At 50.0% G+C, this 26,583-nt stretch overlaps 1 protein-coding gene across 1 annotated transcript in view; it reads left to right on the top strand.

The window, feature by feature from the left end:
* The window catches only part of CACNA1A (calcium voltage-gated channel subunit alpha1 A), a 213,028-nt gene that overhangs the window by 95,089 nt on the left and 91,356 nt on the right, over positions 1-26,583 (top strand). The window contains exons 5-10 of the mRNA XM_057311555.1: positions 725-877; positions 5,262-5,455; positions 19,919-20,022; positions 21,165-21,280; positions 22,391-22,448; positions 23,492-23,583. Coding sequence (XP_057167538.1) covers positions 725-877; positions 5,262-5,455; positions 19,919-20,022; positions 21,165-21,280; positions 22,391-22,448; positions 23,492-23,583 — 717 coding nt within the window. The remainder of the gene's footprint in view (positions 1-724; positions 878-5,261; positions 5,456-19,918; positions 20,023-21,164; positions 21,281-22,390; positions 22,449-23,491; positions 23,584-26,583) is intronic.

Here is a 26,583-nt window from a genome sequence, read left to right as displayed (position 1 = left end):
GGCTTCCACCCATCGGGAGGGCCCATCGTGAGCCATGAAAAGCTCTTCTAATCAGGAAGCAAGGCCTCAGGCTCCTTGTTTGAACCCGAATTTTAACCATAGACTTTCCTGATAGCACAGTGGCCACAAACATATGATCTGACATCACTCAGACCTGGGTGTAAGTCCCCGCTCTGTTATTTCTAATGCCCTTGGATGCATCCCCTCTCGCGGACTTGCTTCCCACCTCTGCAAAATGGGGATAGTTTTACACGGGTGCCCACTTCATGGGGTTGTGCTAGCAACCAATGAAATATACCTGGCTTCTCAGGACTGGAACTGGGACAGTGACTGCTTTCCCCGTGCAGAGGGAGGTGCGTCTAGCCTAGCTGCTGCCTGTGCATGAATTAGGAAAAGACGCCCCCTCTTGGTGAGAAACATTAGGAAAAGGCGCCCCGCTCTGGGTAAAAGCTTCCCAACACCCAGGAATATGGCTCAGAAAGCAATCGATTTCCACCCCTTTCTTGCCTTAAACGTCATCAAATGACAGTGTATGTCAAATACTTTAAAATATTTGAAAATAAAAAGTGCCTTCAAATATTAGGAGGGCTTGTTCCCGTTTTATGACGACCAGCCTTTGTGGTCCCTTGTCACTGCCCCACCCCCAGCCTCGCGTGTATTTTGGGTCCCTAGGGTTTGGGGTGCTTGCTCACAGAGCCGTGGGGCTCTCTCTGTGTCTTCTCAGGTTTACAAGTCGTCCTGAAGTCGATCATGAAGGCAATGATCCCCCTGCTGCAGATTGGCCTCCTCCTATTTTTTGCAATCCTTATTTTTGCAATCATAGGGTTAGAATTTTATATGGGAAAATTTCATACCACCTGCTTTGAAGAGGGGACAGGTAGGTCCAAGCAGCATGATGTGGTGTTTTTTTGTTTTTTTTTTTCCCCCAAAACCTTCCTCCCTTGGGGACAAGCTCCTGGAGGGGATATGCAGGGCTTTGCTTCTTTCTCCTGGCAGCTGAGAGAACTTCCTTCCAAAGTGCTGCAGGCAATGCTGGGGGTGAGATAGCCCTTGGGGTCTTGGTTGTTCTAGGGCCTTGCATTGGGGTCCCCCGGAAGCTGTCCCAGGGGTATGTGGTTTATTTGGGACTGATCCCAGAAAGTGCCAGCGGGGGAGCGGGGACATGAGACAGGGCAGGAAGACATCTAGGAAAGGGGTGTAGTGGTATCAAGCAGGCTACCATTGTGGGCAGCTGGGGTTCAGTCCCTATAGCATCGGACGCACGCCTCTGAGCCATCCCAGCCAGGGGGCAAGGGAGCCGGGGTGTTATCCACCAAACTCTGTCCGATACTGACAAGGACTGTCCCTGGGTGGGCATTAATGCCCCGGCGCGGCTGGCTGACCTGCACCCTGGGCTGGAGCAGGCATGAAAGGTGTTTTGAGGTGGGAGTGTGTGGGGCCAGGCAAACAGCAGGTTATAGACAGAGTGCCATCAGCTTCCGCCTTGTAACCTTGCGGGGACCACAGTGCATACTGTGTTCTCAAGCAGGAAGAAAAGGGGCAGCCTGGTCAGGGAGGAAGAGTTCTGACTGCTCTGTGGGGGGCAATCCCCATAACCTGGAGAAAAGGCATAGAGAGGGTGGTCCTCCTGGCCTCTTCCAGAATGTGCCTTGAAGACACCCCAGCTGGGAGGCGTGACACCAACAGTCAGAACCTAGCACAAGCAGGGTCCTGATCCAGCAGCAACCCCTCCATGGTTGGGTCAAGAAATGGGTTGCAGGACAGGCAGAGAAAAGCCAGGAAGGCAGGAGGCTCACCTGTGGGTCTCAGCTCTGAATCAGCAGTGGGGCAGGGCTGTGTCCCCCATTATCCACACACTCGGGGTACCCGGTAGCTTCCAGATACATTTTCCGCTAAATCTGCTGCTCTCCAAGCTCATTTGCTCTCTGAAGCGCAAGAACCAAATGGAACCGGATAAGGAGAGAAGTCTGTATGTCAGTATTGGGACCACCGGCCATCTTGGTGCAGACGGGCGGGCTGGCAGCGCTAGTCCTGGGACAAGGGAACCATGAATTCCAGGGATGGGCAGAGTGCATGGTAAAGCTGAAGGGGAACCCCTGTGAGAAATGAAAGGGGCTTCGGGCCTGTCTCGCTGGGAAGAAGATTCTGTCCGGAAGTGGCTCCCCACCCACCGTCTCCTCCTGGTGACCCCCAAGTGGTGGGGCCCTGGCCCCAGACCGCTCCAGAGGGAAGGAAAACTCAGTAGGGACGTTTATTCAAGATGTCCTTTTTCTTCCTCCTTTTCTCTTGCTCCTCCTGACTCCTTCTCTCCTGGGCTTGTGAAGTTTGCTCAATATGGGATGTCCTAATTATTTCTTTCCCCGATGAAGAAGGTGTTAATTGAGGCAGAGCTATTTCTGCACCTGGCCTCGTCACCCGGGCGGAAATGCAGGAGGGAGAGATACAGGGCAGGGCCCCTCGGAAAAGTCAGCCAAGAGCAGAGAAACCAGGACTCCTGGAGCCTAGGTTTTGGGGTTTTGTTGAGGTTGGGGTTTTTTGGGGTTTTTCTTTGTCTTTCTAGCCAAGCAGACACACAACTGGCTTGGGTCTGAGTGGGGTTGTGAGGGGGCAGATGTGGGGGGAGCAGCTGGGGGGTTAGGAAGCCTCATTTTAGGAGGATGACTGAAAAGCTCGCGATTAAAAATATAAGGCGTGTGAGTAAGAGACAGATATATACAGACACCCAGGCAGCAGGTTAATTTTAAAATATATTTATAACCAAATTCCTCAGACTCTCTGGACGGTTGCTTTTCTAGAAGCAGCCCTCAGAGTGTTTCGTGCTGGGGGGGCGGAGGGTTGAGGGGGGATTGAAATCAAGAGAACCACTGGGCCAAACTGCTAAGGAGAGACAGGTTTTCAGCTGCGTTCCTTTATCCTCGGCACCCCGGGTCCTGCGTGCCCAGAACCGTGCCAAACACTCCGAGAAATGCAAAGGTGAAGTGGAAGGCGTTCTGCTTTCCAAGAGCCTCCAGAATCGTTGGAGGAGACAAGATTCCTCGGCTGCAACGGGTTTGTAGCAATGAAAGCCGACGAGTGTTTTCATCTCCCCACCAAATAAGGACAAACATTGGGGAACTCTTGTAGCCCTGAGAAAAAGGATGGACCAGTGTTCACCGGCTCATGCGGGGGGCCGCTGGGCGGCTGGGAACCGAGCCAGACTTGGCCGCAGGGTGGAGACGGAGAAGGTTCTGGACAGAGGTGACCTTCCCAACAAACAGTGGTTCTCATTTCTCATAGGAGCCTGTGCATTTTCTTCGCCCTGCTCTGAGCCTTATGTTTAAAAGATTTTGCCCTCCGACCTGTATTTGTTAAATAACAGCCCCCTGTACCAAATGCAGCGTGAATGAGGAAGGCACTTCCGGCCACTTAAACCAGGGGCCGATGTGGTTGTGGTTTCTTGAGCAGTGGGTGTCACTTCTGAGAGTGGCGGGTGTCACTTTGCATGACCTACAGTTTCTATTTAACTGAAGCTTCAAAGGCCAGTAACGTTCACGCTGTCCGTGCTGGTTTCTTTCCCTCTGCGGCATGCCGAGTGGGGGTTGGGAATGTGGGCCCATAGCACATACATGGATAGATATTTTTGTTTTGTGAAGAGCGTGAGTTTGCACACTTGGCTGTTTGTTTTCTTGGTGGACAGTGTTGCTCTCTGAAAACCTTCAGAAGTGTGACTCACTGAATAGGGTCCTCTCATATCCACTACTCTGGTCCAGCTGGGGACACCCTGGGGTCATTCTGTGCCCCCCTGATTCCATGTGTTCCTGGGGTGTCTCCATTAACACCTTGGAATTCAGACCCCACCTCTGGCTTCCAGCTCAGCTTCACCAGGGAGCTGTCTTTGGTTACCAGCAAAAGGGACATCTGTTGGCATGTGTCTCTTTCCTTGTGGCATTTTTGCAATCTGCCTCTTGCTGTTTGGGGGGAAATCTTAGCTCCTGTGCCTAAGGGTAAGTACTGTGTGTACTGGCCTCCCTCGCCCCCAGAACAGCTCCCTGAACCCAGTACATCCCAAAAAAAAAGAAAGGAAGGAAGGAGGGAGGAAAGAAAAGAAAAAACAAAAGAAAAGAAAAGAGAATAAGGGAGGGAGGGAAAAGGGGAGAGAAGAGGGGAAGAGAAAAAAAGAAAGAAAGAAAGAAAGAAAGAAAGAAAGAAAGAAAGAAAGAAAGAAAGAAAGAAAGAAAGAAAGAAAAACCAGGCTATGGAAGAACAGCATCACACAATTCACATATTTGTCCTAATGGAAGTCTGGAGAACACTGCACCCAACCGCCTCACGATGTGCATGGCATCATCACCAAAACCGTCTGTATTAGGGAACATAAAGCACATTTCAACAGATCTTAAAGGACCAAATGACACAAAACATATCCTCTGACCACAGTGTAATTAAGCTGGAAATTGGTAACAAAGGGATAACTCAGAAAGTGTTTGGAAATGAAGAGGCATGCTTCTTATTTGTGGATGACGTGATAGGGTATCTGAGATTTGCTTTAAAAATATTCTAGTGCAAGGCAAAGTGTGGGGAGGGGGTAAAGATGAAACAAGATTCACTCTGAGTTGATAAGCGTTGAAATTGGTGACAGGTACATGGGAATTCGTTATACTATTCTATTTTTTTAAGATTTTATTTATTTGAGGGGTGGCGAGGGAGAAGCAGAGGGAGAGGGACAAGTAGACTCCACGATGAGCAGAGAGCCTGACACGGGGCTTGATCCCACAACACTGAGATCATGACCTGAGTTGAAATCAAGGGTCAGACACTCAACCGACTGAGCCACCCAGGCACCCCCTATACTATTCTATTTTTGTAAATATCTGGCAAGTTTTTTTTTTTTTAATAAATGCATCTTGGTTATCCATGGGTCAAAGGAGAAATAATGGAAATTGCCAAATATTTTGCTTGAGCAATAATGATAATAATGCATGACAGATGTTGTGAGATGCAGCTAAAGCTGCACACAGAGGGCAATTTATAGCCCGAAAAGAACGTGAATCCATCTCAAAAGTTGAGGAAATACACAGGAAAAGTAATAAAGCTTGGAGAAGAAAGTAATAAAACGAAACAGTGAATAGATCAACAAAGCCAAACTTAAAAAAAAAAAAAGACTGATAAATTCATTCCAATAGTCATTTTTTCCCAACATTATTGAATCTTTACAGCCCCTATTTCTCAGAGTTGGTTTTCCTAGCCCCTTCCCCTGACTTTTCTCCCCTTCCCTTTCATAGATGACATTCAGGGTGAGTCTCCGGCTCCATGTGGGACAGAGGAACCCGCCCGCACCTGCCCCAATGGGACCAAATGTCAGCCCTACTGGGAAGGGCCCAACAATGGGATCACTCAGTTCGACAACATCCTGTTTGCAGTGCTGACGGTTTTCCAGTGCATCACCATGGAAGGGTGGACTGACCTCCTCTACAACGTAAGTGATGCAGGTTCCTGGATCAGCTGATGTCATAGGCTGCATTGGAGTGACTCTGAGCTGGCGAGGTGGGGCAGGGGGCAATGTGCAGGGGGAAGGAGATGCGAGTCATCAGAACTTTAAGTAGAGGAGGTTCTTCGGGACATGGAAATCTAGAGGACACACAGATGCTGAATCACTTTTCACTGTGCAAGTGTTTGAATATAATTTTAGATTTTTTAATATGTAAAGTTGTGTGCTTCAAAAGCCCACATGGATAAAAGAGTAATATCCTGGGATCTATACAAAGGGGCTCTGTGCTGGGACCCTCACTGGCCCTCTGCCAGCCATGCTCCCTCCCTGTAGGGTAAGGAGGCCATGGGGCTCAGGGGACATGTCTACCAGAAGCTGGCACCATCTACTCCACTTTCTAGATCGCTGTCGAATTATCTGGGATTCTGGAATTTTCTGCCCAAGCCCAGATTCCGGGAACCTGCATGAGATTCTTCTGTGGGTCTGTTCTCCGGCTGTGCCACGTGTCCTAGGAGCATCTGTTGGCACAAATGTGCTGGAGCTTAGACATGCAAGCAGGAGTGCCCATGCATGTGTGCATGCAGCCCCCTGTCCCGGGCTGGACAGAGCCATGCGTGGGGGTTCTGAAGGCAGGCTATGCGTGGTCCGGGGCAGGGCTGGCTTTGCTCACATCGTGATCCAGTGCAGACGTCTAGGTTCTAAATTCCACCCTGACCTTCCCAGTGCTTATGAAGGTATGTTTACAAGGAGAAGCATACAGCATATTTTATTTAGTAGCTTTTAAATATTTACACAGAGTATGTGGGCCTCCGTCGGTACTCTTGTCTGAGATCTTGAAAACGTTAGGGACAGGTCCACCTGCCCCACTTGCGTCCTGTTTCCTATCCCCCCACCATGTGCAAACCCTTCACCTCCTTGCTGGATGCTCTCAGTGTTTATGCAACTGTAAGTGTAATCAAATCTATATCCTCCTCTCTCTTTCTTACCCCAAAGCGTACCATTCTATACCTGTCGTTGTATTCGGTGATTTCTTGGGGGCACATAACAACATATCCTGGAGATCTTTCCGTGGCAGGACATGGAGCACATCCTCGTTCTTTTGTACGGCTGCGTAGCACTCCATTGTCAGTTCCCCAGAGACAGATGCTTGGATGGTTCCCCATCCTCTGACATTGAATCGGAGCTGCCACGAGCACTGCTGCATTTATGTCTTTCATCCTTGTGCAGATGTAGCTGGGATTGGTGGTGTCCATTCCCAGAAGTGGGATCGCTGGGTCAACAGCTGAAGTGTATTTATAATTTTGATAGATATTTTGATGTCTGGATCCCCATCCCGACTCCACCAGCTTCCTTGCCGTGCAACCTTGGGCAAGCTTTCTCTGTGCTAAACATAGCACACCTTCCTTACCCACCTGTGCATGTGAGAGGCCCCCAAGCCAGTCACCCATCGACAGCTGGAGATGAGTGGAGTCAGGGACTCAGGATCAAACACAGGACGCCGCAGGTGTAGTGACCTCACGAGCATCCCCTGGGGCTGCTCCACACACATACCTCCGTTGACTCACGGAGGTATCCTCTCTGCCTGCCTAAGTGCTGAAATTGCCAGTTAAGGTTCTGCCCATATGAGTCAGGGCTTGGCCTGCTGAGGAAGCAATAACCAGCCTTCTTCCTGCATGCGGGGTTGCTGAGCTCTCCTCCTGGTGGCAGTTTAGGTTTCTTAAGGAAGGTTCCCCGTGTGGGGGTGGAGGGAGAGTTGCAGAAACCTATCCTTTTGATCAGTAGCTCATTTTAGGGTGGGGTTGAAAATACAGCCTGGAAGTGGACTGCAAAAGTGCCATGGACAGTTGTGCATGTCACGCACTGCACAAGCCACCACATCTCTGGAGTGTAATTCGTATTGTAGACTACATAGATGTCCACCATTATTACAGTTTTTTGACAACTGTAAAGAATGTAGGAAGGAGACATGGTGTTCTAATTTGTATGAAGACCTTATCAGCATAACATCTCTAGAAACAGACTCTCTGGGGCCTCACTTGCAAACAGCTTGGACAAAAGCTTACACCCAGTTGGCAAAAGCTTGCTTGGGAATTTTTATGGATTCTAGGTTTTTGCTTTGCAAGGTGGTGTGAGAGGAGGCTGCCGGGGAAAATGAGCCCTCCTGGGAGTGAAACAGAGCTGGGGGCCGGGAAGGAGAGAATGGGACTAAGGAGCAGAAGCTAAGAAAATTGTGAACATGGGAAAGGGTTGTGTCATGGAGTTGGATGTCCAGAGAAAGTGTCCAGAGTTTCAGAGGAAGACACTGAGGATGTTCTTAGTGGTGGGAGAGGAAGCACGAGCAGGACCACAAATTTCCAGAAGACTCTCTAGTCACATGCACCATTGTTGGAAGAGATATTTGTCCTGGAAGCTTAGAGCTGAGCTGTCTTGGGGGAAACAAGCTCAGGGGAAGTGGTGAGAGCACAGAGTCAGACACCGGACTGCCTAGGTCCCCCTTCTGACTCCACCAACTTCCTTGCTGTGCAACCTTGGGCAAGTCACTTGGCCCCTCTGTGTCTCGTTTCCACTTGTGCAGTATGAGCAGAAGCACGGTCCTACCTCACAGGGCAGGAGGATTGAGTGGGTACATGTGAAGTGTTTACAACAGTGCGTGACCCTCAGCGAGCTCTGTGCAGGCCGAATTCTCCACCCTGGTAGGCACGCCTCTCGGAAATACATACGAATTTTTCATCCTAAAAACTCCTACAGCACCTGAGGGAGTAGAGTGGGCTGTGGGGTCCCCCTTTATTCCCTACACTCACCCCACTGGTAGCTACTACTAACTCTGAGTAGCCTTCTAGAACTTTCCATGTACTTACATTCCACCGTCCTCCTGCAGGTAGAAACCCCAGCAGTGATCTGGGCCTGATGTGAACCTCGAGCAGTAATTAAGTACCACAGAGGGGTGACTAACACAACAGACGTTCGTTGGCTTGCAGTCTGGGTGCCAGAAGTGCCCTGTCGAGGCACTGGCAGGGCCAGGCTTCCTCCGAAGGCCCTAGGGGAGGAACCTTCTTGGCCTCTTCCAGCTTCTAGTGGCTGCCAATAATCCTTGGCGTTCCCTGGCTTACACGTTCTCTGCCGTCCACTTGCACATCCCGTCTTCACAGGGTTATCTTCTTGTAAAGACACCAGTCGTGTTGGATTAAGGCCCACGCTACTCAGCACCATCTCGTCTTAACTCATGACCTCGGCAATGACCTGATTTTCAAATAAGGTCACATTCTGAGGTCCTGGGCGTTAAAGCATAGCTTGGGGGGGGGGTGCGGAGGAGGGAATATAATTCAATCCGTAACACCTCCCAAATAAACGACTGGACCTGAACCCTTGTCTGGGGCTTCTCAAATTCACACACACACACACACACACTACAAGCACTAGATGCTCTCCTTGCCAAAGGCAGGGGCGAAGGTGACTGTCTTTGAGCTTCTGCTGCTGCGGGCAGAGCTGTTGCTTTTCCAAGCCTCTGGGCCCTGCTCCTGTGTTCTGCCCTCTGCCAGCCCTGCCCCCTCCATCCATCCGGCCACAGGGTCCGGAATCTTTGTCCTCTGTATCTGTGCTAGAGCCAAGGCCCATGGGCATGGCCTCACTGGCCCCTGGCAGGTGAGACCCATGGGGAGAGAGGCCAGACACACCAGCTCCAAGCGTCTTAGAATCCATGGGCTCAGAAGCCAGATGGGTGCCGCCTGCCTGGGTGGGCAGTGCTTTTTGATCCCAACATCTTGTTTCTTTTCTCAACATCATTGAAATCTATTCGTGTATTCAGTCACTGTTGAGAAACTACTGCGTGCTGGGAAATGGGCAGGTGATGGGTGGCAGGAGGGGCGGGGGCAGGGGACAGGACCCGCCATGAAGAAGACAGACAAAAATCCCCACTCAGGGGAGATGGACACAGCAATAAACATGATAAATAATACATCGCTCCTACAGTGGGACGTAGACAGTAAGCAAATGCGTAACAGGGGGCGTGGTGACCTGCCCTGTGACGAGAAAACAGCACAAGAGGAAGGCGAGGCTAGTCTAGGTCAGGCAATCAGGGAGGGCTCCTCAGAGGAAGTGGCATTTCCACAGAGAAGGAGAACGCCAGGCAGATGTTTGTGGGAGAGCATTTTTGGCAGAGGGAACAGCAGCAGCCCACCTAGACGGCATGTTCAGTCCCCTTCCAGGTTTTCCCAATCTTAATTTGTTCCTTTTCTTTTCTGCTTGGCTTCCTGGTTAAATAAAGTGCCTTCTGGAAAAAGCCTAACCTCAACTAATCAGCAGTGCTGTCAAAGGTTTATATCAGGATGTGCGTCTCAGCATTATTTGTAAAAATAGAACAAAAGTGGAAGCAACTGGTTCAGTACCTTATGGTCCCTTCTTATGAGGGAATATTACGTCGTCATTAAAAAGCATCTGTTGGGAGAATATTTACGGGTGCGGGGAAATGCTCACTGTATAATGATGAGAATTGATTTTTTTTTTTAGGTGAGGTAAACCTTCTGTCTTAGCTCTGGCTGCCATTACAAAATAGCATCCAGGGGGCGCTCCAATAACAGAAACTCATTTCTCACGGTTCTAGAGGCTGGAACCAGGGTGTCAGCACGGTGAGGGCTCTCCGCCTGGCTGGCGGAGGGCCGCCTTCTTGCTTCCTCCTCACACGGTGGGGAGAGAGACGGCTAGCTCTCCGGTGTCTCTTCCTATAAGGACACTTACCTCATTGTGGGGGCCCCAGCCTCGTGACCCCATCTAACCCTGACCACCTCCCAGAGGCCCCACCTCCTAATACCATCACGCTGGGGGTGAGGGCTTCCACATATGAACGCAGGGGCCGCGATCCGCTTCAGCCTGTAACACCTTCTGATCTCAAGTGTGTGCATTTGGAAATGCACGTTAGGGAAAGAAAGACTGGAAGACATTGTACCAAGATGGCCTCTAGGTCGTGGGGTCCAGGAATCTTTATCTTCCCGAACTCCTCTGTATTGTCAATTTTTCTACTGTGAACACAATTTCCTTTTACAATCAGGAAAAAAGTATTTAGACTTGTCTTGTTATAGATTTAAGAGGAAAAAACGAGAGCTTTTGGGGCGTTATGACACCAGGAAACGGGGGGGGGGATTATTTTCCGAGTGTGTCCACGGTGTGCTGGCTGTCCTCATCTACGTCACCTGTCCAGAGAGAGTCCACACCAAAGGCTTGATTGACATAGCAATAATCAATGGTCGTTCTTGTTGTTTTACGGTTAAATAAAGTAAGTGAAGAAAAGAGAAATCTTCCTTATGGAAGAATTCCATTTAATATATGCAGACACTCCCCCTTCAGAAGCAGAGCTGTCTCCGCATTGGAGGGTGGGCTAGACTTAGTGACTCCCTTCCAAAGAGGAGGGTAGGGAAGGGGGAGATGACGTCATTTTACAGTGGGGAAACCTAGCCGACACCACCTTAAGCAAGCGACCAAGTTTGGCCGCCCACCTCCCCCAGTGAATGTGTAATCGTGTGACCCTTGGCAAAGATGTGATGGGCAGGGGACCTCACCTCTGCTTTCCTTCCCCAAGACTCGCATCCCCTGTGTAATCACAAGCAGAACATCAGACAAACCCAGATTGGAAGGCCTTCTGCCGGTCCTGTCCCAGACTGTCAAGGTCAGGATCTATACAAGGGAAGGCTGAGAAACTATCACAGACCAGAGGAGCCAAAGGAGCTAAGACAACTGGGTGTGATGTGGGGTCCTGGAACAGAAAGGGGACATTAATAGGAAAACTGATGAAATTCAAATAAAGTCAGGAGTTTGGTTTATAAATAAGCCAAGGGGGAAAGATTACTATCCCCCATTTTACAAATAAGAGTCAGAGGTTGAGAGCATGGCCTGAGGTTGGCAGCCGGGGAGTGGTGGGACCAGGTGCCCTGAACCAAACCCCGGGAAAGAGGTATGGGGGAGGGGAGGGAGAGAGGGAGCGAGAGCAGTTCCTTTTTTTTTTTTTTTTAAGATTTCATTTATTGATTTGAGAGAGAGAGAGAGAATGTGAGTGGGGGGAGGGGCAGAGGGAGAGAGAGAAGCAGGCTCCCCACTGAGCACGGAGCTCAATGTGGGGCTCGATCCCAGGACCCCGAGATCATGACCTGAGCTGAAGTCAGCCACTTAACCAATTGAGCCACCCAGGTGCCCAAGAGAGCAGTTCAATTTGTAAAGGAGTAATTTCGTAAAACTCTCTTTAAGGTCTGGGGCGGAAAAGGTGGATTAGGAGCGGAAGAGCCTTCTTCAGAGACTGCAGGGATTCTTTTGGGTTTTCGTGTTATTGAGATACAAGTTTGGGCTGTACAGGGTAAGATTTGACAGACGTATATTGTGCAGTGAGTTTAGTTAACATCTGGCACCGGGTGGAGTTCCCCAAACTTGGTTTTTCGCCCCTGGTGGTGGTGGTGGCATGGGGAAGCTAAGGGGGGGCTGTGCTGGGCCAAAGCAGCCTGGAAGCAGCACGGGGGTGAGGGACCTGCCCTGTCTTGGTGGATACCGGGGGGGTGGGGGGGCAGGTGGAGAGGCAGGGGTCCTTTAACAAGGACCTGTGGTGAGCAGCAGGGGAGTCCTGGCAGGACCAAGTCTTCCTGAGTTCATTTTTGGCTGCCATTCCCTGAATTTCCCGGTTGCCACACATCTTCTTGTACTGTCAATCAATCCATGAGACAGACTTGTGCAAGAAGCATTTTTAGACCCATCTTCCAGATGAGAACCCCAAGGCCCACAGGGATAAAGCAACCTGCCAAGGCCCTATAGCCCAGCGTGGCGACGTGGCAACATCAGAATTCGAACCCAGCACTGGGAACTAATCATCCCACCCCCTCCTCTGTTTGACTCTCCCCTGCTCTTCCTTCTCCCCCTCTGTCTTTGTGTCTCTTACGTCATGTCTGTCTCTGTCTCCTCCTCCTGTCTTCTCTTTCTCCCTCTCCCTCCCCACCTCTCTGCTTTCCTCTGTGTTTGTCTCACTGTTTCTCTCCTTCAGTTAATGTCAATTAGGAAAGCAGCGAGACTGTGTCTGGTGGATGATTATAAATGTGTGTCCCTTGACAAATGGTTACTCGTGCTTGAAACTGATCTTTGACCTAAACCCTTTTTTTATTCATAGATGCTTCTTTTATTCAATATCAAAGCATCGAAATCAGGGGGACTTTGGATCGCGCATTCATTCAACAAACATTCCTTGAACACCTCCTACGTGCATGCGCTCTTCCAGGCACCCAGAATATGCAGTGAACGGAAGAGACAGAAATCTCTGTTTGGGGGGAGTTGACATTTTAGTGGAGGAAGCAGGTGATCAACAACATAGTTAAGAGATTATATATGGATGTGTAAAGGGCAGAGAGTATGTTAAATATCTTAGGCTTGGCGGCCATACAGTCTCTGTCACAACTATTCAATCTGCTGTCATAACACAAAAGCAGCCACAGAAAAAAGACATAAGGGAGTGGGCATAGCTGTGTACCAATAAAACCGTAATTTACAAACATAAGTGGCTAGGCCATGGGCTGAACTTTGAGGACTCCCGTGTAAGAGAGCTTAAGGAGAAAAATTAAGCAGGAGATGGGTTGTGGATTGTCAAAGTGAGGGGTTACAGTTCTTTTAATAAACCCCGAAGGAGGTGGGGGGGTACCATGCAAGTATGTTAGAGGGGAGAGGCCCAGGCAGACAGGGTAGCCAGTGCAAAGGCCCTGGGGCAGGAACGTTCCTGGCATTTGTGAGGAGCAGCAAGTTGGCTCACGTGGCTGGTGGGCAGTGGGTGAGGGCAAATGAGGGAGCCAGTGAGGCCAGAGGAGCTGATGGGACTACGTAGGCAGAGAGGCTATATAATTTATCATCCAAACCGGGACAATTTTGAGAGCAAATAGGAAAAGGAGGACTCAAAAAATAATTAACAGGCATTGCACGATCTACAGTGGGTATAAACAGGGACATACGACCTCCGTCACGGCCACTGTGGGACCTTGGCTCTTTCACGGTCAAACCCACACCATTTTTATCCAGTATGCTGGGGAATTGGGTGTTCTCCTGAGCTGAGCATTTTTTTTTAACATCCTCTATACTTTTTCTGAATGAACCATGCTCAAAAAATTAGAGGAAAATAAACCATAAAACAGAAGGCACTTAAGAATTTTACTGGGACTCAGCCATTAATTTGTTTGATGAGTATTTATCGAACGCTTGCTAAGCACCAGGCGCCACACGAGGCCCCGGCCGTGCGGGGATGAATCAGTCTCTCCTTTAAGGCTCTCACGGGCCAACCGTTATAAATATAAAATACTGTGTGAGTGCAGCGAGAGGTGAAGTAGAAAAAAAATTGCTCTGTGGCAAGCCAGAAGGATGGTTCTAGCCCCAGCCGTGCCGTCCACACCCTGTGCGAGCTGGCGAGTCACATTGTCTTCCTCAGCCTGGTTCCCCCATCCACTGGGTATGGAAATTGGGGGAATCAAGGGGTATTTCGTTGGCTCAAAAGTGCTCTACTAACGTGACAGTGGCTGTCTTGCCTGTCTCTTTGTTCCCAGGGAAATAGCCTGATCATTTGGACCTGAGATAAATACAGTCTCCTGTCCATGGTATTATTTTTTTTTAAGATTTATTTATTTATTTGGGGAGAAGGGGCAGAAAGAGAATCTCAAGCAGACTCCCCACTGAGCATAGAGCCTGACATGGATCTTCACCTCCCGTCCCTGAGATCGTGACCTGAGCCGAAATCCAGAGTCGGACTCTTAACCAAATGAACCACCCAGGTGCCCCTGTCCTTGGTATTATTGAAACAACCCACCCCAGGGACCTCAGAATTATGTGCATTCATCATGTCACCAATGCTTAGTAAGCACCTACTGTATGCCAGGTGCCGTTCTAGGCACTGGGGAGGTGACGTTTTAGGGACAAAGACAGTTTACAAACAAACAAATGTATAAATTGAAAAGGTGATTCAGAGTACGAAGAATGCCAGGAAGAGAATGGATGTCTGGCAGTGCTGGGGGGAAGGGCTAGCCCTTTGGGTCAGGAGGGCTGGGAAGGTTCTCTGAGCCGGGCACCGTGGAGCTGAAGGCTGAGTGATGAGAGGAATCAACCACACCAAGATCGAGGGGACACTGGCTTCCAGGCCGAGGCTCAGAGAACAGAAACGAGAGCATGGTAATCTTGGACTTTACCTTTCGGTGTACCGATTTCTCCATTGCACATACCAGAGATGTTCTTTTCCCCCCACCTGCCTCATGAGATCCAGAGAAGGGTCGATGAGGAAGTGGCATTCGAGAAAGACCTGAAGGAGGTGAAGGAGCAAACCGAGGAGGTATCCGGGTGTGTCGGCCAGGAAAGCTGTGTGATACCACGGTAACAAACACCCCCCAAAGTCTCTGTGACATTAACAACAAATCTCTTTTCTTGTTCACATGCCACGTCCAGTGTAGGTTGGCAGTGGGGGAAGGGGGCTGTCACCATCATCCCTTGGGAGCCAGCTAATAAAGCAGCTAGGACATTGCCACTTGCTGTCCCAAATAGCAAGCCCCGAGGGTCCCACGCTGACAGTTCAGGGCTCCAAAGTGGCACAACTGTCTCCACTCACTCCTTATTGGCCAGCACTCATGTGGCCCTCAGCCAACCACAGGGGACCGGGACGAGCCATCCCACCCCATCACCAGAAATATTTAGTGACAGCACTAATAAGAAATAGTGTTCCAAGCACTGGAACTCTTTGAGCCTTTGGGAAAAAGACAGGACTCTTAAGAGCCCGTCCTTTTCAGTATTACTGATGATGACAGGTGAGCAAGTTTCCATCCTCCTTCGTTTCCTCGAGCCCAGCCTCCTGCACACACCCGCCCTTTGCCTGAACTGCCAAAGGAGGTCGGACCCAGGAGGGGAGGTTTGGGCCCCGCACATCCTCTGCTATCAGAATAGCCGTGGCAGTTCCAGCCGTTCTTCTTGGGAGACATAGTTCCCAGTTTGCTCCCAAGCAGGCCCCAGGGAAAGACCACCTCCTAATCAAAAGTTGGACCCACCCCTCCTCCAATTTCTTCTCCATGAGTTGTTGGCTCTAGAGCATGGAACTGAATAAGTTGGACCAGATTGGAAGGAGAACAAGTTCTCCCCCAGTCCCAGGGAAGAAAGCAGACAAGGGAGGTGGGGGAGGGGGAACAGCTTGGGAACTGAGGATGTGGGCTACGTGGGGAACTTGGACCCACCTCTCCTTCAGTCATTCTACAAACATTTATTGAACACTGCTTGCATGCCTGGCATTGTGCTAGGGAATACAGCAGCGGACCCCCCAAAAAAGAAATCCACAACGTCCTTGCCCCTTGTGGAACTGACATTCCAGCTGGGGAGATGGACAGTGAACAGGAGAAATATGTAAAGTGTGGAGAGGATGAAGGGCAGGAAATGGGATTAGAAATGAAGGGCCATCAAAGAAGACCTCCCGGAGAAGGTGGCATTTGAGCAAAGACCTGAAGGAGAGTGAGGGAGGAGCCATGTAGGAATCTGGGGGAAGAGCCTTCCAGGCAGGGGAGCAGCAGGTGCAAAGGTCCTGAGGTGGGGCTATGCCTAGTGCACCTGAGGAGCTGAAAGGAGCCCAGGTGGCTGGAGAAGAGTTACTCAGGGGCAGAGTGACAGGGGCATTGGGGGGTGGGGACCTCTGCCATTCAGTAGCTCCGGGACTATATTCATTTTCTGTGGCTGTCATCACGGGGAGGCTAGAAGTCAGAGACTAAGATGTCAGAAGGGCTGTGCTCCCTCTGAGACTCGGTAGAATCCTTCCTCACCCCTTCTGGCTTCTGCGGGTGGCTGTCGACCCTTGGCTTTCCTTGGCTTCTCTCCGTTCTCTGCCTCTGTAGCCACGTAGCCATCCCCTCCCCTGCGTGTCCCTGTCTCCACCTGGTGTTTTCCTCTTCTTCAAAAGGACGTCTCATATTGGATGAGGGCCCCCCATCGTGACCTCACCTTAACTTGATGCCAGCTGCAGAGACCTATTTCCAAGTAAAGTCACATCCCCAGGTTCCAGGGTTATGACTTCCAACACATCTTTTGAGGGGACCTATTGCAACCCAGAATGGACTTAGGGTGTGGAACTTTACCTCTCTTTACCATCCCAGGAAGATGGGAAGGATGGTGTACCCTCTTTTGGGGTCTGTGAGAGGATTAACTGAGCTCAGGTCAGCTGAGTGCCTGGTGCTGAATGTGTCTTACTAGGCTGGGCAGGATGTCATGGCTCAGAGGGTCCTAAGCCTGCTGGGGAGCTGGGGTGTGGGCAGAGTCTGAGATTGAGGGGCTGCCTCAGTTCTGAGGGGCCTCTGCTGTTTCTCCCTGTTCCATCCTGCCTCTCTCCCCCCACCCGCCGCTCTGTCCCCATCCCAAACCTGTTTCCTGAGATGGCCCAGACTTTTTCTTGTGTTGGCTGGTGCGGGCTTTCTCTCCCTGGACTATATTTAGCCTAAGAAATAGGCATGAGAAGCCTCAGCTGCCGCAGCACTGGAAAAGAAAAGCACAAAGCCGGTCTTGCCTTCTGTCCAGCCCTGTTCTGCTGACTCCATTCTTTCTTTCAGAATGTTCTAGAAGCAAAGCATCAGAACTTCGGGTGTTTGTTGGAAGAAGGACATGAGCTAGGAGCCCTGACATATTAATTGTCCCCAGAGCTTGTCCATGTGTCCATGATGAACGTTGACTTTGTTGGTTGGTTTGCCTTGTTCTCCATTTTTTTGTTGTTGGTAAAATACACAGGACATAAACTTCACCATCTTAAACCATTTTTAAGGGTCCAGTTCTGTGGCATTAAGTGCATTCTCATTGTTTTGCAGCCGTCCCCACCACGCATCTCCAGAACTCATTACGTCTTGCAAATAGACTGTGTCCCCACCGAACACTGACTCCCCGCCCCCTCCCCCAGCCCCTGGTGCCCGCCGTCTACTTCCTGTCTCTGTGACTGTGACTCCTGTAGGGAACCTCATAGAAATAGAATCATACAACATGTGTCTTTTCTTTTTAAGAATTTATTTATTTATTTGAGAGAGAGAGTGCACGAGAGAGCACAAGGAGAGGGAGCGGCAGAGGGAGAGGGAGGAACAGGCTCTCTGAGCAGAGAGCCCCATGTGGGGCTTGATCCCAGGACCCGGGGATCATGACCTGAGCCAAAGGCAGATGCCTAACTGACTGAGCCACCCAGGTGCCCCCAGCATTTGTCTTTTTGTGACTGGCTTATTTCACTCAGCATAGTGTCGACATTCATCCACGTTGTACCATGGGTCAAAATTTTCTTCCTTTTTAAGGTAAAGCTGACCCCCAAAATGTTTAAAAAGTGAAGTAAAATAAGCATACAGAAAACACCCAGATCTTAAGGGAGGAGCTTGATGAATTTTCACAAACTAGACACAACCATGTGACCAGCACCCGGATCAGGAAACAGAACCTTCTCAGCCCAGGAAGCCTCCTTGTGCCCTCTCCCCAAAGGGTGCCCCATCAGGACTCAGGCACGGTTGACTGGTTTGCCTGCTTTTGTATTTTGTATAAATGGAATCTTCCATATATGTCCTTCTCTGTCTGGCTTCCTTTGCTTGACACTAACTCTGTAAGGTTTCATGGGACAAGTGGCAGTCATTCATGGCATGACATTCCATTTATGTGTCCTCTCTCTTGTGGATGAGGATTCAGATCATTTCCAGTTTGGGGCTATTATGAAGATCCCCACTATGAACAATCTTCTGCATGCTGTTCACATTTCTGTTGGGTAACTATCCAGGACTCAGGAGTGGAATTTCCAGGTGGTAGTGCAGGTATGTGACTTAATTTTAGTAGAAATTCCCAATCCCTTTTCCAAAGTGGTTGTACCATGTGTTATAGATTGAATTGTGTCCTCCCTCCAATTCATATACTGAAGTCCTAACACCCAGTACCAGGAAAATGTGACCTTAACTGGACATGGGATCATCGTGGAAGATGAGGTCGTTAGTGTGGGCACTAATCCAATATGAATAACATCTTTAGAAGGGGGGGGAAGGATCTGAACAGAGAGATGGACATGCACACAAGGAGAATGTCATGCAAAGATGAAGGTGGAGACCAGGGTGATAGATCTGTAAGCCCAGGAACCAACCAAAAAGATTGTCCGCAACCCCCCAGACACCAGGGGAGAGGTGTAGGATGGATTCGCCTCAGAGCCTCCAGAAGGAACCAACCCTGTTGACACCGTGATCTCAAACATCTGGCCTCCAAGAACCGTGACACAATCAATTTCTGTTGTTTTAAGGGCCGTGGTTGCCGTTCTTTGTTACACCAGGCACAGACCCTTCATACACCATGTTACCACCCCCTCCCCCAGGCAGCATGTGGGGATTCCAGGTCTTCCACAGAGTCGCACACACCTGGTAGAATCAGTCTTTCTCATCCTAACCTTTCCGCTTGATGGCAACAGCATCGGATGTGCAGCTAAAGGTGAGCTTTTAAAGCCACGCATGGGGGCTCCGCGTTCTGCAGGTTCCACAGGGCTCAGGAGCCGCCATAAGGCTCTCTCTGCTCCAGCTGCTGATATCAGGGCTTCCCGGCACGGAAGTTAAGTGTCCGTGGACTCTGGGCCCCCATCTCCTGATTCCAATCCCATATCTACACTAACTGACTCTGTGACCTTGGGCTGGCACTTTTGTCTTTCTGGGCCTCAGTTTCCCCAGTTGTAAAATGGGCATGATGATAAAATAGGGTCATCATGAGGATTAAATGAGTAACTAAGGTAACATAGCTAATACACTTAGAGCGTCTGGCACAAGTAAGTACTCCGTTAGCACCGGATTTTATATTTCTCTCTTCCTCTCCTTGATTTTCATCCCACCCTTACTTCCTTCTTGGCACAGTGTTCGGTTCTCTCCAGAGAGGAATGTTTGACTTGTCAACGTCTCCCCCGCCCCTTTGAAAACTGAGCTGGGCACTTCTGAGAATTTTTTTGTGGTTCACATTGAGGCTGCAGTGCACAGAGGAGGGAGACACCTGAGGAAAAGGCTCCCAACCCTGCGGTTTGCCTTGGTGACTTAAACCCTGGCAGTCAGACCCTGCGTTCGTGCACCTCCCCTAAAGGAAGACTGTGGCTGTGAGGGGGACCAGGAAGGAACCAGGGGATCATTTCTACATTTTGATTAGGCTTTTTTTTTTTTTCCTTCTTTTCTCCTGGAGTTTGGTCTGGGAAGTTCTCTAGAGTTTCATGCTGGTTCCTGGGTCCTTTGAGGGCTACACGATTAGGAGGGGGCTTTGTCCTTCTGGTGGTACCTCTGGGGTTTCCCCCACTAATTGATCTTGTTTCATTTCCCTGTCTGGGCTTCCAGAGCTCCAGGACTCCACAGGCCAAGGATATTTGAGGGCAGAGCTCCTTCTTCTCTCACCTGTCAGGTCGTACCTGAGTCCCATGAACGCTCACCTCCTTTCCCTCTTCACCTCCCACAGAGCAATGATGCCTCAGGGAACACTTGGAACTGGTTGTACTTCATCCCCCTCATCATCATTGGCTCCTTTTTTATGCTGAACCTCGTGCTGGGTGTGCTGTCAGGGTAAGTCTCTGCTACTCTCCCCACCCCACTCCCCCTTGCCATCTTCTGACATTAAAGAGGCCATTAAACCTTTGTTTTCATTCTCTAGGCAGAGAATAGGTCTTCCCTTGTCTTGAGTTAGCTAGAAAGTTTTTAGCAAGTCAGGTACAGGTGCACAGGTTGTGCACTGCTGTGAGCGCCCAGTGAAAGGACTCATGGGGGCTGAAATCCAGCCCAGCCTCAGCTCACAACCCTGTCCCCCTGGCATTAAACAACCTCCAGCCAGGGAAAGGGGAGCTTCTTTCCAGTACAGACCCCTCATTCAGAAGTCTTTCCCAACCCACAACCCACAACCCAAGAAACTTCTATAGAGCTTTACTTTCTATAATTTACATTTTTTAGAAAATTAATAGATTGGGTTCCCCCTTCCCCTGTTTTCCAAATATTATTTCAGTATACAACCAAACATGCATTTTCATGACACGTTTTATCCCTTATCCCCAAGATTGAAGGTGGGTTTGGGGTTTGGGGGCTTAATCATAAGTAGGTTTTATTTTTCTCATCACAAGAAGTCTGGGGACTGGAAAGGTGGCTCCACGGTGCTGTCAGGGACCCCGGTTCTGTCTGGCTTTCTAGTCTGATGTCCTTACCAGGCAGATGCTTTCAGCTTCCTGGATACCTCATGGGCTTCATATGGCTGCCTCACACTCACGAGAGGGCCACTGCACATTCCAAACATGAAGAGGAGGGAGGGAACAGAAAGGGGAAGGGTATACATCAGGGAAAGGAGGCTACCGCAGAAATCTTCAGCTTATGTCTCATTGGCCTAACTTAGAAGAGCATTGAAGATACTCTTCACCCGAGAGTGCAGAGAATCCGAATGGGGTACACAGCCAGTGGCGGTTGGCATGGCCTGGGTCTGTGGTTTTGCTTTTTTCCTCTAGCTGGGTGCAATTATTGGATAATGTGGGAAGCTGGCAGAAATACCCCCAACCCCTACGGTGTTCTGACATCCCAGGAGACCTCATTCCTCATGTTAAAGTCCATTGCCTGCCCTCCAGGGGTTTCTGAACCCCCAAACACGCACACGCGCGTGCACACACACACACATAGTCCCTAAAATGTCGACAACAGCCAGACCTGCCTCTTTCCTGCTTCTGCAGGGAATTTGCCAAAGAAAGGGAGCGGGTGGAGAACCGGCGGGCTTTTCTGAAACTCAGGCGGCAGCAGCAGATCGAACGAGAGCTCAATGGGTACATGGAATGGATCTCAAAAGCAGGTGAGGCCCTCTCGTCCTGGGAGCGTCGGAGCATACGAGAGTCCTGCGTGCAGCTCGCGGGTGGGCGAGGGGAGGGCCCCAACGGCGGGAGAGAGAGGAGCTGGCTGGGTAGCCCCGTGTCTCCGCAGCAGGAATCTGGAGCAGGGTAGAGAAACTTCCGGGGCGACACCAGGGTAGGATGTCACCTAACGGCTGAGGAGCTTTGGTTTACATGCCAGCTCTGCCACCTCCCAGCTGCGCAGCTCACTTCCCCGCACTCCAGTTTCCTTCGTCATGAAACGGAGATATGATAGCATCTCTCTTGCAGGGCTGTGGAGTCTGCAGTCAGAGCGTCCAAGCTAAGCCACCGAGAAAGAGCCGTGCCCGACACACAGTGGGCACGTGTTTATTGGTTCCGTCATTCAGCAGACACTTATGGAGCGCCCACTGTGTGTCAGGCACTGTTCTAGGCACTGAGGGATATGGCAGGGAACAAAAGACCAGATCCCTGCCCTCGGGGCTCCAGTGTTCTACTGAAGGAGACAGAAAATAAACAAGTACATGTACTGTTGAGTGCTCCCCAATGTTGAGAGGAAAAATAAAGCAGGGTAGGAAATGGAAAACAGCTGGAGGAGGTGGGGTGGTCAGAGAGGGTCTCTCTGAGAGGTGACATCAGAGCAGACCCCACAGAAGCCATGTGGATGTCTAGCGAAGGGGGTTCCAGGCAGAGGGACTAGAACAGCAAGTGCAAAGGCCCTGAGGTGGGAGTGGCCTTGAGTCATAGCAAGGAAGCCAGTGTGGCTGGAGCAGAATACGTGCAGGGGGAGGTGAGAGGAAGCGAGGACTGAGAAGTGACAGGCACCGAATCAGGCAAGGCCTTACAGGTCACGATGAGGAGGCTGGGTTTTATTTTGAGGGAAGTGGGGGTGGTGTTCGCTCTACACTGTTGCTGAAGTGAGGCTGGGAGTCAGGAAGGACAGAGCAGCACATGTCTGGCTGGTTGAGCTGCCACGATCAGCAAGAGGAGAGCGGAGGTGGCCGGGCAGACCCTTCTCATTCCTGGTCCAAGGGAACCCAGCCCAGGAGAGGCCTGCAGGCGCTGGGGCTTACCTGTGTGCTCTTCCTCCTCAGAAGAGGTGATCCTCGCAGAGGATGAAACCGACGGGGAGCAGAGGCATCCCTTTGATGGTAACTGCTCTGAACCTGGCCGGGGGGGTGGACCCCAGGGGAGACCGCAGCAGCCAGTGCTGGGAGAACAGACTGTTTGGTGCTAAGGGGCCTCCAGGGGATGGATGCTCAGAGCCCAGGTGACTCTGAGAACAAACACAAGATCAGGTCAGGACCAGCAAGATACAGGCATGGCACGAATCTGATTTTGGGGGGCATTTCAGGACTGGCACAGTTCTACATTTTCTGACCTTCCCTTTCTTCTTTAACCATGTGCCTCAGTCTTCCTCATCCATAAAATGGGCACGGCGGTAATAATACCCACCTCACTGGACAGTTCACGGACATTGCGTTAATACTTGCAAAGAGAATGCCTACGGCAGTGCCGGGCTCAGGGTCAGCACCATCCGTGTTCACCAAATAGCTCAATAACCAAGAATCCAACTTACTATTTAGGACAGTTGTCTCACATGTTAGAAATTTGGCTAGACAGAGCATTGACTTTGGATTGAAAAATACCAGGATTGAGAAGGAAGTAAGGGGCTGGGGCTTTATCTCAGTAGATTCCAAAATGGATTTTACTGTTTTGGGGGAGGGGAAGAGCCAACCCATGGGGTGTCTGAATCATTTTGTGGGAAGCGTGTGCCTGAACTCACCGTCCCCTGGAGAGCTCGTGGGGGAGGAATAGAAATATTAAGGGAAGTCGTCCACAGTCCTAGCCTGAAGATCAAGGGTGGGCTGCTTTCGTAGGAGTCCCTGTGCATCCAGTCCCAGTCATCCCAGAGGGGAGAGGGTGGCTGAGAGCCTCGACTTAGAGTCAGACCGAACAGGACTTGACTCTTGTCTTTACCCCTGGGGCAAAGTCATGTAGCCTCCCTGAGCCTCAGTCTCCACGTTTGTAAAATGGGCGTACTCTTACTTCCCACCGACCCGGATGGCCCTGACGGTTAATTAACCCCACAACACGTAGCAAGTCCCTGGCACCAAGAATCCAAGGACACCAAGGTCCGGTTCTTGTCTCAAAAAGGGTAACGTCTTTTTCTCTTGCCATGTTTCCATTGTTGGAGCTCTGCGGAGAGCCACCATAAAGAAGAGCAAGACAGACCTGCTCAACCCTGAGGAGGCGGAGGACCAGCTGGCAGACATCGCCTCTGTGGGTGAGTCCCTCCTGGCCCGGCCTGGCGCCCCAAGCTCACTGATCCCGCGAGAGGGGGGAGCTGATGGCCTGGGAACCTCGTTGCCTCGATTTGGGTCCCCGCTTTGCCCCTTTCCACCTGTGCGTCCTGGAGCAGATGACCCGGTGATGGGAGTAACAGCAGTGCCTGTCTCCTAATCCCGTTGTGAAAGTTTAACCAAAATAATCCGCAGTCAGCATTCAGAAGGGCGCCTGGCGGAGGATAAGCTCCAGTCGTGGTGTTAGGATTGCTTAGTACTCACTGAGGGGCTGCTGTTATTAGGCGCCAGTTGTGAACAAGACAGGAACCAAATCCGTACCCACGTGGAGCTTGCCGTCAAGTGCAGGACACGGATGTTGAACAGATAATTCCCAAAATAAACCTGTCGTGATCACGGCGCTGCAGAGGAGATGCCCCGGGTTTGGCCTGCTCTGGAAGAGTGGGGTGTGATCAGGGAAGCCTTCTCAGAGGAGGTGGTGCTGAAGCTGAGAACTGAAGGATGGATAGGAGTTCACCCTGGCAGTGAAAGCAGAGAGAACCATGGGGAAGGCTGTACTCCGTCTGTTGTTGTTGATTACCGCAAAGGGCAGCGTTTGAGGGGGAGGGGACATTTACCCTCCCCCTGCCCACCCCTCCTGATTGAGACTGAGCTGCTTTTGACCTTCTCTGAAAAGAACATATTATGTTTTGCTTTGTTTTTGATTTTTTGTTTTCTTTAATTACACCAAAGTGCCCTTTTATTTTTTCAAATGGGTTTTTAAACATCCCAGGAATGAAAGTGGGAGAGCATCCGGGCAGGGGAAATAACGCATGACTCTGAGGGGAGAAGTCATTTAAACTGTGCGGTCAGAGGAAGAAAGGCTGGAAGAGAGAAGGAAAGGTGGAGGAGGGAGAGAAGACGGGGGGGGGGGGAGGAAAAGAGGAGAGAAGGAAAACCTAGAGGCAGAGAAACAAAAAGGCAGGGGGATCCTGGGTGGCTCAGTCAGTAGAGTGTGCATTTCCTGATGTCGAGGTTGTGAGTTCGAGCCCCACATTGGGTGCAGAGATAACTTAAAAATAAAATATTTTAGGGCTGCCTGGTGACTCAGTCGGAAAAGTGTCCTGCTCTTGACTTCAACTCAGGTCATGATCTCAGGGTTGTGAGATTGAGCCCCGGGTCGGGCTTCACACTGAGCGTGGAGACTGCTTGAGATTCTCTCCCGCTCCCTCTGCCCCTCCCCACCAGAAAAAACAACAGAAGGAGGGAAGGGGAGAAGGGAATTTCTCATATGCACATGGTTCTAGTCCACAGGCACCAACTATTTTATCCTCTGCTGTTTTCACTCCACCCTAGTCTTTGACCTGCATGCTAAGTTTCGACGTTGTTCCCCCCGCAGTCCCATAGTCCGTAAAGGGTGGCTGCGGTTTGCTTGGCCGCGGCTCTATCATATGGCGTTGGAGTTGTTGCCAGTTTTTGCCCTAACGAGAAACACCGCTGCGAACATCGATATACAATTACTCCCCCCACCCTTTGGGCGTGTTTCCTTGGGGATAATTACAGGATCAAAGATATTAACAGCTTTTCAACTCATTATTCACAGAGCCATTCTGAGTTCCCAAAGCACTGAACCCATTTATAAACCTGCCAAGTACTCATACGATCACGGATTCCCCCACCCCGGCCACTGCATATTTCTTGTTTAATTTCCTTTCCCAGTGAAGTAGGTTTGTAATGATACCTTAAAGCTTGTTTTAATTTGCATTTTTAATTTCTAGCCAAAACACTCTCTTCCTTGGAATGATGAACTAGTCCTATTTCGACTTGTGGTTACATCTGTTTCCCTCCTTCCAGCAAGTTCGAGAATGGGAGCGCTCTGTCAGTGCTCTGTGTATTTGACGGGATCTGTCTGGCCCACACATTTTTCCAATTAGGTTGCTTCCATTTTTTTTAATGTTTTGTTTTATTCTGAGAGGCAAACATTTTTTGTTCAAGCCACATGTTTTAAATGCCAGGCACTGAAAAAAAAAAATTGGCTTACTCAAGTCAGGATCTCCCCTATGGATAAGATTGGGTACCTGCTCTTAATTGATGGAGAAATTCTTTTTCGTCAGTCATTCTAGAAAAGGTGGAAAAGTGATACTACCCAGTGTTGGCAAGGATGTGGGGAAATGAGCATTGTCATAGGCTGTTGGCAGGAGTGTAATTTGCAGTGTTTCCAATATATGGCTTGGTATTATTTAATTATAGATGTTTATATTCTTTGACTTAGCATTTCCACTTCAAAACCATGTCTTCCATGTATGCAAAAGGTCTATGCCTCTTCTCAACAGCGTTGTTTCTGGTGTTCAAAAAAAGTGAAAACCAGGGGCGCCTGGCTGGCTGTTAGTAGAGTATGTAAATCTTGATCTCAGAGTCGTGAGTTCAAGCCCCATGTTGGGTGTCGAGCTTACTTAAAAATAAAGTTTTGTTGTTGTTTTTTTTAAGTGAAAACGATGGGGCACCTGGGTGGCTCAGTTGGTTAAGTGGCTGCCTTTGGCTCAGGTCGTGATCCTGGGGTTCTGGGATTGAGCCCCACGTCGGGCTCCCTGCCCAGCGAGGAGTCTGCTTCTCCCTCTCCCTCTTCAGCTCCCTCTGCTCATGCTCTCTCTCTAGCTCTCTCCCAAATAAATAAAATCTTTTTTTAAAAAAGTGAAAAACCAGAAGCAACCCACATGCCCAGAAATGGGGAGATGACCAAAGAAATTACAGTATTTATACACGATGGACTATTACGCAGCCTGGAGAAAGGACGGGGGTGCTACCGGCATGGAAAAGTGTTTGAAATCGATTTCTCGGTGAAAAAAGCAAGTTGCACAGCATTATATAAAATGTATGGTCCCGTTTTAAGAACAATATTAAGAGTAAGAGCTGCTTTAAAATGTGGAAATTGGAGGGTTGCAAGGGATTTCCACTTTCTACGTGACATTTTTCTAAAAGGTACAAATCAGGGATGGGCATTACTT

Source organism: Ursus arctos, unplaced genomic scaffold (assembly GCF_023065955.2).
Source record: "Ursus arctos isolate Adak ecotype North America unplaced genomic scaffold, UrsArc2.0 scaffold_14, whole genome shotgun sequence".
Taxonomy (NCBI): domain Eukaryota; kingdom Metazoa; phylum Chordata; class Mammalia; order Carnivora; family Ursidae; genus Ursus; species Ursus arctos.
Note: the sequence above shows the minus strand (reverse complement) of the source record. Positions and strands in the feature narration are given on the sequence as shown.